General features: G+C 44.7%; 1 protein-coding gene across 3 annotated transcripts in view; it reads right to left on the bottom strand.

The window, feature by feature from the left end:
- The window catches only part of MACROD2 (mono-ADP ribosylhydrolase 2), an 840,112-nt gene extending 822,034 nt beyond the window's left edge, over positions 1–18,078 (bottom strand). For all 3 annotated transcript variants that reach the window (XM_051792687.1, XM_051792686.1, XM_051792688.1), the window contains exons 1-2: positions 17,883–18,078; positions 14,053–14,169 (exon numbers count right to left, since the gene is read on the bottom strand). In XM_051792687.1, the coding sequence (XP_051648647.1) occupies positions 14,053–14,169; positions 17,883–17,928 (163 nt within the window). In that variant the 5' untranslated portion in view covers positions 17,929–18,078. The remainder of the gene's footprint in view (positions 1–14,052; positions 14,170–17,882) is intronic.
- Positions 18,079–18,467: the final 389 nt, after the last annotated feature.

The following is an 18,467-nucleotide window of genomic DNA, read 5'->3' as shown; positions in this document are numbered from 1 at the left end:
CCTGTGACCTGCTCCAGGCATCCTGCTGCCTGGGGCAGCCCAGCCAGGGCCCAGCTCCCCCGGAGCCCAAGCCCAGCCAGAGGGCTCTCAGCCCCCTCAGGCCCCTCTGCCCCTTCCATCGTGCTCCCTGCCCTGTGTCTCCCAGGAGAAGGGCTGGACACCCTCGGCGTGGCCAAGGACCTGCTGCCTGGTGGAAGGTTCCCACCTCAGCGACAAGGGGATCGGCCGGCAGAGGGAAAACCCCGTGTCCCTCATGAACTACCTGAGGCACCTGCGCCGCCGCTGCCTGCTCCAGGACATGCTCCAGAGGGGAGGGAACAAGAAAGACTTGGATGAAGAGGCAGCACTTTTCTCTGATTGAGGAAAGAATACCTGATGGGCAAATGGAGCAATATACTGCAAGATTTTTAATCCAGCCTTTTTTATTATTAAAATTATTCATGAAATAAGACAGCTTTTATTGTTTTAAGTTTAATCTTGCTAACAAGTTGACTGTAACTCCTATGAGAAAGTCAAGTCAATGGTCACTAAATCACCTTTGCATCCACACAAAGGATAGAGTTGATCCTGGTACATCCTTTCTAAAAATATATCTTTTGTTTCAGCTGTTTTTGAAGACACACAGAGTGGAAACACTATAAATGCTCCAGCTTCTTCTCTCTCCCCCTCTGCCTCAGGAATATATTAGAGTTGAAATTCTTCACCAGAAACAGTTGATCATTCATGTCCCATCCACACTTTTTCCCCTCTAAATCCACCCATCATCTTCTATCCCTTTGCCTATGCAACCCAATTTCATTTAGCTCTTCCTCCTAAGTCACCCTTTGGCCCCAACATCTGAGTCACAGAGCCACAGCTTGAAGTAGGATGAGGTTGATTAGCTGAGCTCTTTACACCAAATACAGCAAATAAGCAGCCCTTGTCCTCAGCTTTACTTACAGCTCCTTCCAGCTCACCCCAAAGGAAAAGGGCCTTTATGACTCACACGTGGGTAGAAAAACACATTAGATTTAGTCAACAAAAACTATGCTCTAATAGAAAACGTGTTAAGTTCTTCCAAACTAAGAGGAAAAAAGGACTGTCAGAACATCTCACTAGAGGGAGCTCCCAGCCAGGACATGAATATGCTCAGTTGGTGGAATGAACAAGGATGGCACAAACCTACCGCATCGGAAAATCAGCCCTGAAACTCAGTCACTGCTCAAATAGTCGAGGTTTTAAAGTCTAGTATAAAGTATCTTAATTTTTGAAACTGAGGTCTCAGGCATCCAATTACAGGAATCCCTGCAGCAATACCAAACAGCTTACAACCAGAGGGAGGAGAAAAACCTACAGCTGGAAGAGTTTCTGTAATAAAAACCCCTTATATTTGCATTTTAAAACTACTTGTTAATGAAAGCAGAGCACACACATAGTAAAAATAGATACCAAAGCCCCATAGTATAAAGCAATACCTATGGCACAATAAAATGAGAAAAAAGAAATCCAAGAAAGAACAAGTAAAAAGGATTGATGGCAGCAAGGCTCAAAGGCTCACACTGTTATAATAAAAGTTTGTTAAACAACTCAGATGACTTAACTTTTCCCCCCTCTAGTTCATAAAAACAAGTAACAGACTGAATTGAAAGAAAAAAAAAGCTGAAAAATCGGAGAGTTTCATCATTTCTAGTCAGCTTTAGAATTCACAGCTGAAGGAAGTAAATTAATTTGAAGTTCAAAGAAGTCTGCCCACTCTCTCATCCCAACTACAACAGTTAGTAGTAGAGATGTGTATCCCCACACAAGGAAGGCTATTCTAACAGGATCTGGAAACAACACTGGAAAAAGAACATGAGCAAGGGATAAGAGTCACAATGTGATTCCCAGGCAAGAGCCAGCCCTTCCACTCCCGAGAGAATCCTCAGCAAACACTGGACTGGGACACTGCTCCACTTTCCTTGGGTTACTTAAAAAAAAAAAAAAAAAAAAAAAGAAAAAAAGGAGTTGAGCAAGCTTTAGGAGTGCATCTGACCACAGGGGAATGTGCAGCAACAACTCTGCTACACACTCTGTGCCTTTTCCCTTCAGTGTCTTTTTTTTTTTAATTTAAAGCTTTGTTTTCACAGGTGTCCTGTACAGATTAAAAATGACAAGCTATTATCAATTACTAACCTCCCATCTAACACAGCTTTCTATTCCATTTGTTTCTGCACAGGCTTAAGAAATTTTAGAAAAGACAGATTGTAAGACCTGTTCTATTCCATGTCTGCTTCCACTCCTACTAAGTGTGGATGATTGTACAGGAAAGGCAATTGCTTATCTAAATCAAGATAAGCATTATTTCCATATGTTCCATCACCAGGGGGAAAGCATTCACAGACGCACTGTAGTACTTCAGATTTGTAGTACAGATTTGCTCTATCACTTCTTGGACTTAAACGAGATCAGAACCTGAGCACAAGGAGGAAACATCTGTTGCAGACAAATCACTTCCTACCCAGCCAAAAACACAGCACAACATGCAAGTCAAAGGCACTTGATGATGAACACCAACACCTTCTCTCTGGCTGCACACTCTGCCAATATGGTGTGTTTCTGCTAATTACCAAGTGGCATAATTGGATTAGCCCAGGACTACAGCCAAGTACCAAACTCCTGAGGCAAACAGACACCACGAACCACAGAACGGATGAGGTTGGGTGGCACCTCCAGAGATTGTCAAGTCCAACCTCCCCACTCAAAGCAGAGTCACCCAGAGCCAGTCACCCAGAGCCAGTCCCAGACAAATTTTGAATATCTTCAAAGACAGAGACTCCACAACCTCTCCGAGCAACCTGTTCCAGTGTTCAGCCACCCTCACACTAAGTGTGTGGTTTTGTTCCTAATGCTCAGAGAGAATTTCCTCTTCCAACTTGTGCCTCCTGCCCTTTCCCTGTGCAGCACTGAGAAGAGTTTGGAGCCATCTCCCTTACACCTTGCACTCTATGTTTATAAACACTGATCAGATCCCATCGGGGATGACTTTTCTTCAGGCTAAATCTGACCATCTTCCAGGTCAGGAGGTCATCGTGTCTCCCATTCAAGGTTTTTCAGGAAGTATGAAATATCCCCCATCTGAGGAACAAGGGGCTACAACACACCCCTCTACAATTCCTGCAAAAAGCCTAGAACTCACTCACTTGGGCCAAGTTCAATGTAGTGATGTGGCCACCAGCAGCCCTCAAACAGGGTTCGAAGTATGAGCAGTGACGTTTTAGCCCCATGTTTGCATGGGAGTCACTGAAGACATTTACACATCACAGAGAGAAAGAGTGGGGTACCATGAGAACTGATCAAAGCAGCCAGTCAGACTGAACAACCCACACAGTGCTCATGCAAAATGCAATTTTCTTGTGTTACCAAGGTCTTGCCTAGTCCTTACAGTATTATGTTCCAGCCTTTCCCTCAGTCTATCCCACACAGCTCTCTATATCCCCAAAAGACAAAGTTGAGAGGCAAGAAAACCCTTTTAGTCTGGGAGAAGAGGAAGTAGAAAGAAAGGAGGAGTTTGCCTTTTTTCTAAAGTTTTTGTAAACCAAGAGAAGACTTGGTATGGAATGCAAAAGTACCGAAGACCCAACTCTGAGAAAGGAGTAACAACAAATGAGGAGAACAAGAACAGGAACACATTCTCAGCTCTAATTTGTGATGCAACCTGGTCTGCAGGGACATGCAATTGTCAACTCATAAATCAAAGTCTTCTCACTTCAGCAGCATGCACAGTGACAGCAGAGACAAGACACAAGTAGGCTGAGGCCCTTGGGTATTTGTGTGTTTACTTGGAGAGTCAGCATCCAGCTGCTGTGGTTGCTTCTGCTGGCTTGGGATTTCATGATTTAGGGTCCGTAGGAATGGCTGCTGGTTTAGCTGTGACCCAGAAGGAGCTGTGCTTTGTGTACTTGAAGACACTCATTCAATCGCTGTCTTGTTTGGTCAGTTCTTTACATGAACCTTCAGAGGGCTTCCAGACTTTGCAATGATATATTGGGATAAAAACGCTGGTGGATGCTGCATTTGCTAAGTTCTTGCCCAAGTCTGATTATCAGTGCCTCACTCCCAGTGTTACCAAGAATTTCAATACGCAGATGCTTCTTCCCAAATAGCAGCCTGAGTTACACAGTATATGGCCAGCCAAGGTCACATGGAGGCAAGAACTGCACTGTCTAAGACTCAGTTCCTACTTTATAACCTCCTTCTACTACTGAGAGTTTGTGATTAACAGTGGAAGCCCAAAAATGGAGAGACAAACATATTACATTGCTTTAGACCCCTGTTCATTGCTCCATGAATATGTTGATACTTGTCTATAAAGCTGGAAGACTAGGGGTGATGTCACTTCACAGACAAGTCAGATCACCTTCACTGCAAGAGCTGTGCCTTGCAGTATCACAGCATTCCTACAACTATTCCTGGAGTGTTCAAATCCACCCACCATCTCTTGGGATAACTATGAGCCTCCATCCAAAACACACTACCAGCAGTGCAGCTTTAGAACCTGGGAAAAAAATGACCTTTCATGAACAGCCAGGTGTTTGGTCTTCAGCAGTACCTATTTCATTTACCAAAACATGAAAACCCTCATACAGCATTAAGCAGGATTAAAATAAGTTTATAGTGGGAAACCACAAATTCATTAGCTTTCATTCATTAGCTCACTAAGCAGTCAGACAATTTATATTCTACATTTCCTGCTTTTTTAATTCCCTACACCATTGCTAAGCAACAACTTCTCTAGCTGAGCATTACAGGCTTTTGTAGTAGTTGCAGTGGAGCTCGGAAATAAAATGTTACTACCAGAAAACTATGCAAAACTACAGCAAAACCATCAGTAAACATTTCATGGCATTGTCATTCATGAGCCTCTCTGCATGAATGACAACTCTTTATCAGGTGGGAGTAGGAACTTTAGTACCAGAGGCAGGTAGGTAAGTTCTTATGCAAGTGCAAAAGATGTTTCCTACATGAAGACATTAGGCTTGATGGTAACACGTACCTTGCAGTATCTCCCTTTCCCTGCTCCCTGAGATACCACGTGTGATTTGCTACCCTAAGGAACAGCTGAACTTCAATTTAAACAGCAAGGGGCAGAGGATACATGCAATATTTGAAGAGAACTCTACCATTATTATCATTAGTCATACTTGCTTAATTTAAGGACTTGAAAAATGGAAATGAATACAAACTCACAAGCAGTTACAAACTCACTAGCAGTTAGTAGAAAGATTTAGCTCTATCTTCTTCTGCATGTCTACATAACACGCACTACATCAGTAGGTGAGCAGCAGAGGACCTTATTCACACAGAAAAGATTACACTGAGCACATGAGAATAAACCCAGTGCAGGATGAACTTCAACTGCAAGTCAAACCTGTGGGGTAAATGGAAAACACAGAACTCAGAACACCTCTACAGCCTAACTATCCATACCAAAAGAGACCATCAGAAAGGCCCACCACTGCATAAACGAGCCTCTGGAAAAGCAAAGCGCGGGATAAAGCAGGGAAATGTTGTAAAGCAAGACAGAGGTACGATCAGTTTTACCCTTTTTTAGCATCTGCATTAGAGATGGATCAAGTCCTTTGGACAGGAGGCTCTTGGTAAACTCTAGAACAACCTTTTCTGACACAGTGTTTGACCACCAACTGAGATGCTCTCAGTGCAAAGGTGCTTGCAGAGAACCACTCTCAGAAATAAATGTATTGGCTACATCAGCACAAGGCTGAGAGGCTTCATTTTGCAAGATGTGCATTCTATAGCATCCCATCTCCCAAAACAAAACCATCTGGAAGCTTTGGTAAAGACCCTTGTGACACACTTCTGCAGAAATGCCAAGTCAACATACAACAGCTGCAAGTCTCAGGACGTTTTCTGTGCACAAACATTATGCTTCCCTTTCACACCCCACACTGACGTGCAAAATAATTCTTAGTGAAATGGAGCCACACAGAAAAGAATCACACAGAAAAGGCTGTGCAAAATCCAAGTTTACCTTTCAACTGGATTGTTAAGCCTTCTCTACAGCACAGAAGAGCATTTTCTGGGCATCGTAACAAATGCATCTGCACACAGCACTTCCTACAGGGATGAGGAATTCTGTCTCAACTGGGTTTTCCAAGAGAAAGCCACGTATCACTTCACAGAGTAAGTACTACCATTTAATGGTTGGACTGAATGACCTTAAAGGTCTTTTGCAACCTTAATGATTCTGTGATTCTTCCCCACAACCTACTCAGACGTCAGTTGGCTTGTTAGAGACATTTCTACGTGCTGAGCAGTTCAGCTCTAGTGAATCGAAAAAGGAAGACCAGGCTTATCTGGATTCCAGTGATTGGGTTTTTAACACGTGCAATCAAGTGTCTAACTGTGCGTGAAGCAAACGCAACTATCCATGAAAGTTGGTTAATATGATCCTAACAGAGCTCAGTGAGCTCAAACTGCATCAGTGATCCCCCAACCTCACCGAGGGAGGTAAAGCAGAATCCTTACCCAGTTTGAGTGTGAGGTTCATTTTCAAACTCAACGCAAGACTCCCACACCCAAAGAGCAGCAGCTGAGTAGCCCACCCTGTGTGATCATAATTATCATTAGTCCCAGGCAGCAAATCCTAGTTGAGGCAACAGCTCAGCACCTTCATAAATGTCTGTCACACCTAAGCTACAGCAAATTAAACCAATCCACACCAGTCTCTTATTGTCTTATCAAAAGAGGCTCCCATCTTCTGTAGGAGGACATCAGCTTTTTTCACCTACACTTGAAAATATCCAAAAGTCACATAGCCAGACAACAAGTCTACATAGTAAGCCATGACAGGGGTACAATTTAACAGCTTGATTTTGGACTCAACCTAATCACAGGCACATGGCTTTTAAGCAGGCTGGCACATTGGCTCACATCTGTCTGCACAGGACTGTGAGGACATATGCCACAATCCATCATAAATTATAGACTGGGGCATTAGCCAAGCCAACACACTGAGCAAAGCTGGATGACTTACTGAAACTGCCTCTGCAGAGCATTAATTTGGGGGTTTGATCTTGCAATCCCCCACACTCTGAAGAAGCTCATCCTTTATACGTAAAAAGGGGAGCGGAGAAAATGATGATCAAAGAGAAGACATGAGCCAAAGTCCTGTTACTTTTCCCCTGCATGTATTACACTACCTCGCTCAAAAAGCTACTATTATTCTGCTTTATCTTAGTAGTCTTGAACACCAGACGAGTCAGCCACCAAAATATTCCAGGCTGGAACCTACAGTTTTTCTCAGTCATTCCTGAGGAACAGCACATCCCGACTTGCAGCATCAGTGCTGCTAAAGCCACCCTCCCTCACACCCTGAGCGAGCAGAGCCTGCCAGCTCACAGCACCCTGCATCATCTCCACTTTCTAACTCTGCTCAGTACTTCCCCAGGGACCTCTGCACAAAACTTCAGTGCGCAGAGATGTTCAGCAGCTACAGAAAAAAAGGATTGTATCTCATATTGCATGAGACAGAAGTAAGTTTGGAAATTATTAATCTGGTCAAGACTCGTGTCACCAGTAATTAAACTTTGGAAATACTCTTTCTGGCAAAGACATGCCTGACTTCCCCTTGCACTTCCACCTGCTACTGCTCTCTGAAACCCACCGAGAGCTTGCAGAGCCTCAGTAAGGACACCAATTTATTGTTGAGAGCAGCATCCTTTCCTCCAGTTAACTCTTGCCCCTCAAGGAGCTGTCTGCCACTGCAGATAAGAGGGTTTTCTCAGCTGCCTTCAGAAGGGCCACAAAATGATAACTCAATCCAGGACCTGTATGAGCTTATTGCTCTGTGGAAGTTAACTTGTCAAAAAAAAAAAAATAATCACCAAGCATCAGCTTAAAGAGAAATCACTGCCTTAATTACAAAGACAAGTGCTATTACTTTCTTGAAAAGAGGATTAGCCACACTGGATTTTGTGTTTTTAATCTATGTAAACAGATCTGAACTTTTACTTTGTAATAATCATCTCACATTTGCTGAAAGATTTTTTTTAGTTCTTCCTCAAAACACTTTAAAAAAAAAATGTAGCACAAGCATCACCTCTTTGACAGCTAATCCATCCTATAAAGGTTATATGCCTGTAGCTCACCAGGGAATTATAAAGTCAACTGATTATATATTCATTCTTTCTGTTTACTGTAGTTTTTCCCCACCCCTTGCACTAAGCATACTCATTTATCCACTTATATCAGGGTTATCACTAATTAAGGAGGAATATTTGCCTCTAAAACCAAACCAACGCACACACACACACAGATTATTGCTCTCAAGCAATAAGTAAACTTGCATCTGAAGAAGACAGAAAAGTGTGTGGGGCCAGCAAATCACATGGTCAGATTTGTACCACTCTGCAGCTCTGCATCTGTTCAGGACACGTCCCCAAAGGGCAGCCAAGAGCCTGGGTGAAGCAGAGCACACACAGGGCTCTGGTTACTCCCTTAGATATGGGTTGCAGCCAAACAAAAACCACCTCAGCCTTAAAGTCACCCCACATCATGCACACAGACTCCTGGACACCTCCAGAACAGACTGAGAAGCTCCCAACATGGTTTGCTGTTGTTACCCCTCCAATTCCTTTGCTCCTTCCTTAATATATATGGACAGAGAGCAGAAATGAGCAAACAGATTTACAGGCACTTCCACAAAAAGTACATCGTTTTCCAAGTATTCCAAATACTCCATTGCCAGGATCTTCACACAATTCACACAAACCACAGCTGTTGCTCTTTGGGGGGTGCTCCCTCAGCTATTACACACAGCAATTAATAAGCAGAGATCTCCACATGCATCTCAGTGACACAGCTTTCTAACCTTTAACACACCAGTCTTGGAGAGACCTTGTGATAAGACACTCAGTGGGAGTAACAGTGGTATGACTACACGAAGAGTAAGGACAAAACCAAATACAGCAGGAGTTTAGGCAAAGCTGGAATTCACACTCTGCCTCAAGTAACAGCAGAGATCCTGAATGGTGGCACACAAGTTATTGCTGTTTTCTGTGTGAGCTCAGCAGAAAAACTGCTGCACTGTGAACTTCACCAGACCAAGAGTTTCAGTAGCAAAAGCACCATTTTCTTTGACAGATAGAAAGCATCACACTGAGCTCTCTTGATTTACTTTCCTCCTTGTCACTCAGCTAAAAACGTGTTATAAAGACAGTTGCTAAAGTCACTGTAAGAAAAAAAAAAGAACACACACAGTGCAAGCTGATGGACTTGGGTTCTTGCTGGGGGGATGGTCTTGAAACACACTGGTTTGACACAGCTATTACAGACATTGTCATAACTTGCCCAACAGTCAATCTTCATGTTCTAGTTGAGCACAATTTCTTCTTCTGTGTAAGTCACTGGAAATAATGAGTGGTTTAGAGAGATGTTATTTCTCACTTGCAGACATCCTGGCTGAGTAGTAGTAGTGGTGTCACTTGCCAAGGTCAGTTTGATAATATTCACCTGGATTCCTATTTCCTGCAGGACAGATATCCACACCAAACAGGGCCACAAGCAGCTATTATGTTATGTTACCTGTGCTTAGTTACCCATCTCAAGAAATGCTGGTCACGGCTCAGTATAACCACACATTTTCCTTCCACCACGAAGCATTTCGAGTGGCTCACCCTGATACTTTGTCTCTGTAATCTTGTGCCAACCCACTGTGAATATTTAGAAAGCTACATATTCACAGTGCAAAGATGCTTTTGTTAAATCCAAAGCAAATTATTATACATAAACCCCTCAGTGTTAAAGTAGATTAATTTGAATATACTTTGAACCATATCATTTTCTTTAAAAAAATAGCAGATTAAAAAGATACAGAAGCTGCCAAAACATCTAAACATATTTCAAGACTTGCTTAAAAAAAGAGGACTGCAGACCTTTTATTCATTACATCTTAAACAAAAATTAAAAACTTAGTTACTGTGTCCTTCCCTTTTAACTTCATCCAATCAAAATCAGGTCTTACCATTAGCAAAGACCTTTAAACCACCACCTGAATTTGCTGTTTTCTTGGCAACACTGCCATACAAATGAATTCCAGAGGCTGTGAGAATCAGCAGGACTCTCAGCTGCCTGGAGTTCAACTATATAAAATTTATTCCATTTTCTGAATTGCCCAATTAATGCAACAAAATGTTTTTCTACAAGTGGCACACAAAACTCAGCGAAAACAAAATTACCAAGACCCTGATTTTCTCAAAAAGCTTTCAAGAAAAAGTTTTCTTAAGTCATCTCTGCAGAGAATCTTTGGCAATTATTGTGTACCCAACAAAAAGCTAATATATGTATTTAACTTCTAAAACCACTCTAGCCATGAGTCTACATTGGTGGTGTTTTAGTCACTGAGCAACATTAGCTCCTGTTGCTGTACAGAATGAGTGCCCAGCATAAAGTGGTGGGGAATAAATATCATTGAAACAAAGGGATATAAATTCTAAAGCTTCAGAAAACAAGTCCATTATTCACATGTTGTCAGGAAGGGACTCTGCTTCAAAGTACGTAAGAAAACAGATGAGATGCCTGCATTTGGTGCATCTGAAGGATAAGAAGTGGGAAGAATGATGGATTTCAGTATATTCATACTATCCAGCCCTCTACAAAGGGTAACTGCTTATTTCTTTAATAAATGCAGTTAAAACAAAGAAAGCTTATGTTTACAGAACATAAAGAACAAAACTTTTGCCCCTCTACCATCCCCTGTGACATTAAAGAGGGACACTTTTCACTAAGTCTCCCTTTTCCTTCCACTGCTGTGTTATAACAGCTGATCTCCGAGATCCACTTGTGTCTCCTGGCACACCCAAAATCCAGGGATTCTGACAGCACAGGCCTTCTGGAAATACCCACACCAGCTTGCTTCCCTCAGCCCAGAGCAGAGGGCACCAGGCTTAGTCTCTGCATTCCACATTGCACCACTCTCCTCCCATAAAGAAGAATTAACACAAACATGGACTGAATTCCATGCCAAAACACACACCAACTTATGGCTACTTCTGTCCATATGAGGACACCTGCAAAACAATGTGGGGTTTTGTTTTAGTCACAGAAGAGCATTTTAACACAGACACTGCTGCTTTCAACTCCCAAATGCTTTCAAACACCTTTGCTGCTATAAGAGACAAAGCCCTTGTCAGCTGCCATTCAGAACTCCCCAACTCTGCTCCTCAGAAAGCTTTACAGAGTTACACATCCCTCTGTTACTCAGTTACAAAGACCTCCAGCCTTGCCAAAACACAAACCTACTCCAAGTTTTACCAGTTTTCTTCAGAATTTAGTTCTGAACACAATTTCTCATCAAAGGGTGAAGCAGGAGGCATGAGGAAAAACCCTTCTTCCACAAACTACAGTATGTTCTCCAAACGTGTCAACAAAGAGCAGTGAGGTTGGTTCCCTCCCAACATGAACCTCTTAAGTCATTTCAGTTTGAGCAGTTCCACACACAGACTTTTCAATAATCTTCTGTTAAACTTCCACATGACAAAAACATGTGCCTACCTGGAATCTCCCAACACCCCCCAGCAAGTCATTCACATTTAAAAATGGGCACCATGAAGGTTTTATGCTGTTCCTAACAGCCAGTACACAAATCTGTGCAGTACTGAACTGTCTTAATCTCCAGCTGAGTACTGAGTATCTACAGGGACTATTGCCAGCCCAGATGCTCTGCCTTTCTCCTGCAGCTTCTTACTACAGCAGCTGATTGATTGCTCCTGCTTCACTTGATTTGTTCTTGGTTGCTTTCTTGATTTCTCCTCATCACTCTTCCTGAGCAGCCACTCCATGCTTTACTAATCAATCTGTCATTTTTTCACTGTTTGGAAGTAAATGGTAAAGAATTTTTTCCACATTCCCCATCAGTTGCTGTTTTGGCCTGACAAGTAATATAGAGGATTTTCTTTTTTTTCCTCTTCTTCAGTTTGCCAGTACAAGCAGCCACATTTCAATAAAAGAAAATACGAGAAGTTGGGCATGGCACTGTCAAGTCATCACCAATTGCATCACACCTGGGGCCTCACTTCTCTCCAGACCCTCACTCAGGCTGTACCTGTTGCCCTCTGTATGTCCCAGTACACAGAGCAGAAGTCCCCATCAGCAAGATTGAAATTCTAGTTTTTCTGTATTTCAGCTCAAAAAAATAGTTCTTGCAAACTCTCAATACCTTCAAGTGGGGTCAACATTTAAGGGAAGCTTGAAACACATGCAATAAGTCACATTAATACACGTATTTCTTCTAATTGTATTGATCAGTTGGAATGTGGAAGCATTTCAGCAGCCCAGCCTTCCAGAAGTTCCCTATTTCACATGGCTTATTTACAACAAATCCATCAAAGAAAACAAGTGACTATGGGTATTTCCTCCTGAATGTACTGTATAACAAAAGCTTCCAGTAGCAGAGAAGTGTTTCAGCACAACTTTTGCCTTCCAGCATTTTTTTTGCAGTGCACTGAGTACTAACAGAGAGAAGGCAAGAGCGGCTACAAGAAAATAAATTCACCACTGCCATGATTCAATACCCACATATTAGACAGTGACATTTTGCTTCTGTGAAGTCTAACACCAATCACAACGTAAATCCACACCTTGTCACCTTCAGCAGCCCAAGTAATACAAGACCTGAGAATTTCAGCACTTTATAGGGAATGTGAGAGTAGCTGCAATGAAAACATAGTTTGGGCTAGTAGGGATAAAAAGTCTCCCAGTTAAACCCCACGACATACTGCATATTCCCACATACCACAGGCCTCTGAAATGAACTCAGAGGAAGTCAGGTAACAGTTTTTATTTTTATGCAGCCTTTGATTTCTAGATGGACAAGCTTCCTGATGCTGTAAGATATAAAAGGGAGAAAGAGGTCTATAGGTACTGATGTAACTCAGCTACTCAGCAGCACTGAAGAGCTCAGCAACCTCTGACATATTTTCACTGCAAAAGTCATTCCAGGTGCTTTTAGAGCAGACAAGAGCTTTAGCTGTTTATGACAAGGACATCTGCAGATCTGTCAGCTCCTCCAGATTGTGCTAAAATAAGTGCTACAGCCTTCCCATTTTATTAAAAACAGCTGATTACCTCCAGGCCTCATGTCACCTGGATTATTTACCACAAAGACCACATTCACCTGCAGCCACAAGACAACTCTACACACCTGTTCGCAGGCCAGTCTTTGCTCTTAGTGGTAACAAAAAGGTCTGAAAACCAGTCCTATACCTGCAGAAGCAGGAAACACTTTAGGTCTCCTAGTTAAATGCTCCTCCAAAAAAAACACAGGCTTCAGCCAAACAGGATAACAAGGCCCAGGAAGAAAAGAGGAGGAGGTAACCAGCTCAGAAGTCATCCCTATCCTTCCACATCCTTGGGTGGATGAAAGGGAAGTAGACAAAGAACGAAGCACTGTTTCAGAATTACTTACAGAGGACAGAACTCTCTAAGGGAATAGGATTCTCATTTCTGGTCAGTCATCACCACAAGTATTTAGACAACTCTCCTGGTGATCACAACCACGATAAGGCTGCACGCACTTAGAGAGTGGGAGTTAATCCAGGCCAGGCCTGGATTAATCCTCAGCCTAAGAGAGCAGGCAGGACCAAAGGTAAGACAGGCTTCAAACCCAATCTCCTCCCATTCCTGGACTTTTAGAAAACGACATCGCTTGTGCACTTCCCCTCTGCTTTTCAGTCACCTACAACACTGTTTTGCCCAGACTTCCCAGATCATTATGCTCACTGAGTTGCAAAGACAAAGCTACTTAGGCACAGCTGACTGGAGTATCTGGAAAGTAAGCCTCCTGCAGAGAACAGCTATTTTATACACTTAAGGGTTATTGACTCCACCTGAGGATACCTGTAGAGTTAGGGGACACCAATGAGCCTTTAAGAAATTTTGTTGTTTTTTCTTTCCCCCTTCCCTCATTTTAGACTGTCACTGCTCCTAACATGGGTTCTAAGTCTCGGCCTCCCAAAAGTAACTTCAGATTGAGCAAATAGAGTGGTCTGCATTTCAAGACTTCCCCATTTTACTTACCATCACTTTCACTCTTGCTTTTTAAGTCTTCCATCCACGTTGGAATAGCTTTCAATGCAACGTAGTCCCCCGAGTACTCCTTGCGTCTTTCTTCCAAGGTCATCTTCAGCAGACGCTCTGTTTGGGTGGGGGGAAGAGACATGAAAAAAGTTGTGCAAACTTCCACATGAGCCAAGCAGTGACCAGTGCAGTGCCCCTGGTGCACTGAAATGCTAGGGGAGCAAACATTCTGTTACCTTCTAGGTGGTGAGAAAGGCATGTTTATTCTCTGCAGAGACTTTCATTTGAGTATTAATAGGACACACTTGTTACCACACTAAAACACAAAGGGATGGTTGTTTCTGTTTCCTCCTGAGACAGTCACTATCTCTTTTTTCAGACATTTAGTGAAAGGTAAAGCCTCAAAGAGTGTACAACTACAATGGCTACTGCCAGCTTCACTCTTCTTCAGACCTTTCTATAAATGGACGTTGTACAGCAAGGAAAAAAAACCACCCCAGTGACCAAACACTGCAAACACCCCCATGACCCAGCACTTGAGCTGATTTTTGCAGACACGTCCTCATCTCCCTCCCCACATCAATGATCAGTATTAGCTCAGCACAAGTTGCAGAGCTTTTCCTCTCCCAAAAGGAAAGGGGGAAAAAAACCAAAAAAAACCAGTAGAGCACACCATAACACCCATATGCTACTGAAGCTTCTGATCTGTTTTTACAAGTGGCACTATTACTACTACAACCACACTAACAGTTTTTTTGACACTTTAATCACTAATAAATCCTCTTTGAAGACTCAAGAGTTTTTAGGAGTGGAGGGGAAGGCTAAACCCATGTTGTTTGCCTTTGTCATAAAGGGCTAGATGGACTTGAAAAGAACATTTTCTTCTCAAGCAGAAGAGGCGGCGAAAGAGCTGGACATGGAAACTGCTTCTCAGATGAAACAGTAAAAAAATAAGAAAGAAAATCACTTGCACTGTGGAGTTTTTGGTTGTGGTGGTTTTCTTTTTTTAAATAAAGTTTCCTAATTATGGAGGCTGCAATCAGCACAGTCTAATAACCAAAGGCAACTTTGGAGCACAGGCTCCTTTAACAAAATAAGTTCACTTTGCTGTTTTTGACAGCCCTACCAATTTATTCAGTTGACAAAAACATTTCTCTCTGTTATGCAGGCTGGGTATGCCTTAATTGGATATTTACATCTGCCAAAGTAGAACTGATGTGACCAGGGTCACCATCAAGCACAACAGATATGCACTTAAATCCGTTACCTGAGCTTCAAGCATAAAGAACTCCAAGTATTTGATGTGAACACTGGAAGTGCTACAGGAAGGCAGACCCAAGAGAGCGAGTGCCTCTGTGTGTCACGTTTGAGGGACTGACAAGCAGAGCACTTCTGGGTGCCTTTTGCTGAAGAGGTGATAGAGCCAGTCCTGTACCTTCAAAACACAAGTTGCTCTCTACAGAAAGGTTTTATAGAACTTTGCTCCCGTGAGTCAGCAGTGAGAACTTAAACTGAGACTTAATTATACACAAACCTCCCAGAAGATGCTCCCAACAGCCTTCGCTGCAAGTGCAGTTTTCTGCTTGCAGCAGAAACTTGGGAAGTTTGCAGGCAGCCCAGTCCTGTGTCTAAGGCTCTGAAATCAACTCCAGTCCTGCTCCTGCTCCGTTCCAGCTGTCCTCAAGCAAGACCTCCCCTGGGAGGATGTGGACCAACCCTTAATTACCAAGAAAGTAATTAAGACAAGCAAGTGTATTGTCAGTGGGTTTGAACTCAATATTTAGCAATTGGTGCTTTTTTCTTTTCAAGAGGTGCTTCAGAATATAAAAGGTTGAGAGTAACTGCACTCAGAGCTTCATGGGAAGAGCAGACCCAGCAAGCACAGACAGCTTTGCAGGGGTTCAGGAGTACCTGTGAGAGGTGAAGGCAGTCCTAACCAAAGATTTGATTTCCAAAGTACAGTCTGGGTAGGAGGGAAAGAAGTTGGGCTTCTCTAATTTTCCTCTCTAGTAAAGAAGGTACTTGGCAAGTCCCACAGGACTACAAGCTGAAGAGCAATGCCAGCAGTGAGTAGAGAACTTTTTTCTGCCCTCATCATTCAAATACCCAGGCCCAGCACCATCAGCATCATGCTGGAAAGCAATTACTGGAGCAGAAGACTGGCAAACACTGTTCATTCACACTAGGCAAAGACACAGTGAATTCTGGCCAGCCAGCACTCAGACCTGCTTCCTGCAGGGGAAAACCTCACCAGCAGTGGGGAGCTCTGGTTTGCATCCCTAAACATCACCTGATGGAGACCACCATCCTCACAGCTGACTGAGACAAGGAAAACGTGTCAGCTGCTCCGGTTTCCAGCTTACCCTCCAGCCTCTCCACTCAGCCTCCTCACCAAGGGTCCGGGTTTACTTGCCAGGCTATGAACTCACACAGACAGCAGCAGAGCTGGAAGAGACAAGTGGGAGTAATGGGAACACTCACCAGAGCCTGTCAGAAACCTCTCCCCATCTGTCCCCCGGCACAAAACCAGCGTTTTCTGAAGGTAACACCATGCAATATTAAAGGGAAGTCAGTTATAGCTGACCCCACATAAACAATGCCTCAGAAGATTTATCTGTATCTTTGTTGAAAACTGAAACTTTTGTCTGGTAGAAATTTGTCGCCTTACTTTTTACTACAGAAACATGGACTGCAAGACAGTTTTGAAAGAAAAAAGCATGGAACAAAAGTCACTTCATCTGAGAAGAGTTTGACAGGAGCAATTAACCTGCAGAGAGATCAGTTCATTTGTGTTTTAACAATTTTTCCTTACAAATGTACACTTGATTTCCACCACAGACAAGAAGCACGAATCCTATCCATTGCACTGGTCTTCTGCCTTCTTAGCTTGAAACACACACAGAGTCACAGGGGTGACGGAAGAAAGAGAATGTAAAATATGAACCGCTGGTATTTTTTTCATCCTCTCCTCGTGTATTACTACACTATTTGTAAACACACCAGGCAAGAAGCTTTCCTCCTAGCAGATATAAATATCACACTTCCACTGGGTGATTATTTTTTTTCTTAATTTCTACGTTGCTCTCCACAGGATTGATATAAAATACCAAAACAGCGAGGTCTGCATCAAACGCTTGGCCCACAGTTTTCGTGCTCTGGAGTTTGACTTTGGGGAGGGATTTTTACACTGAGAATACACGGGTAGGGGTCCTTAAAAAAAGATAAAAGGAGTAAATAGTTGGAATCGGGGAGGGGGGGTGTGCTTTGACAGCCTCATACCCCGAACACTTCACCCCGGCTGACGGACACTAGAAGCTGAACTGAAGCACAGTACACCAGCAATTCAAATAAACCACATTTTGCCTCGGAAAACGAACGCGTTAAAAGGAGGAAAGGCACGTTTTGAGGGCATGTGCCCAACTTTCCGGCCTGGAACGCTCCCACAAGGTGACTCGGAGGCGGGAAGCCCTCAGGAGAGGGGCTGTTTACCGCCCGCCCGCCCTCGCTCCCCTCAGCCCCGGGGCTCCGCTCCTCACGGGTCCCACCGAGCTGGGGGGGAACACCCCAATTCCCGCACACCCGAGCTGCCGTGAGGCCGGCGGGGCGTGCAATTTTGGGGTGTTTCAGCCAGGAGACCCCAGGACAAGGGCGGAGAGCACTGACCACCCCCCCCAGCTTCCCCACCCCGTGCCCTCAGCCGCGGGAAGCGCTGCCGGACACCCCGCGGCGAGGCGGCGGCTCCGAGGGCGCCGGGACCGCCCCTCCTTCCCGGCTCAGCGTGGGGTTAAAGGCGGGAGAAGCGGGCCCGGCACCGGGAAGGGCGATAATACCTTTCTCCTCCCGCCAGAGCTTTTTCCGCTTGTTGCCGGGGTACATGGTGGTGTGGCTGGCGGCGGCTTTGAGCTGCAGGTTCCCCAGGCTCACGAGGGGGTGGAGGAGACGCCGCGCCAGAGCCAGAGCCGAGCGATACCGACGCCCCGCGCCGCCGCTGCCGCTGGTGCCGCCGCTCCCGCCGGGTCCGACTCCGGCTCCGCGCCCGCCGCACGGTGCCCGTCAGCCGGGTCACGCCTCGCTCTACCCCGACACCCCCGCAGCGCCCGCCCCGCTCCCCGCCGCCCGTTGGCTCCGGCACACGCCGCTCAGCAGCCGCCGCCGCCTCCTCCTCCCGCACCGGCCAGGAGGAGCCTGAGCGCGGCGGCGCCGGGTCCGGAGGATTTGGACGAGGGAGAAAGGGGGTGTTGTGGTGGTGGTGGGGAGGGGGGACACAGCGCGGTAGGTGCTCGGTGCGACAGCTCCGCGCGGGGCTCGCTGTCCCCGCGGGGTGGAGGGAGCGGGCGGGCAGCCCCGTCCCGCCCCGCCGCCGCCCCCCGCCCGCCCCGTCCGCCCCTCTGCTTCCGGGTTGCGGCGGCTCCGGC

This window comes from Manacus candei, unplaced genomic scaffold, assembly GCF_025592945.1.
Source record: "Manacus candei isolate 608988 ecotype Guabito, Panama unplaced genomic scaffold, ASM2559294v1 h1tg000035l, whole genome shotgun sequence".
Lineage (NCBI taxonomy): Eukaryota > Metazoa > Chordata > Aves > Passeriformes > Pipridae > Manacus > Manacus candei.
Note: the sequence above shows the minus strand (reverse complement) of the source record. Positions and strands in the feature narration are given on the sequence as shown.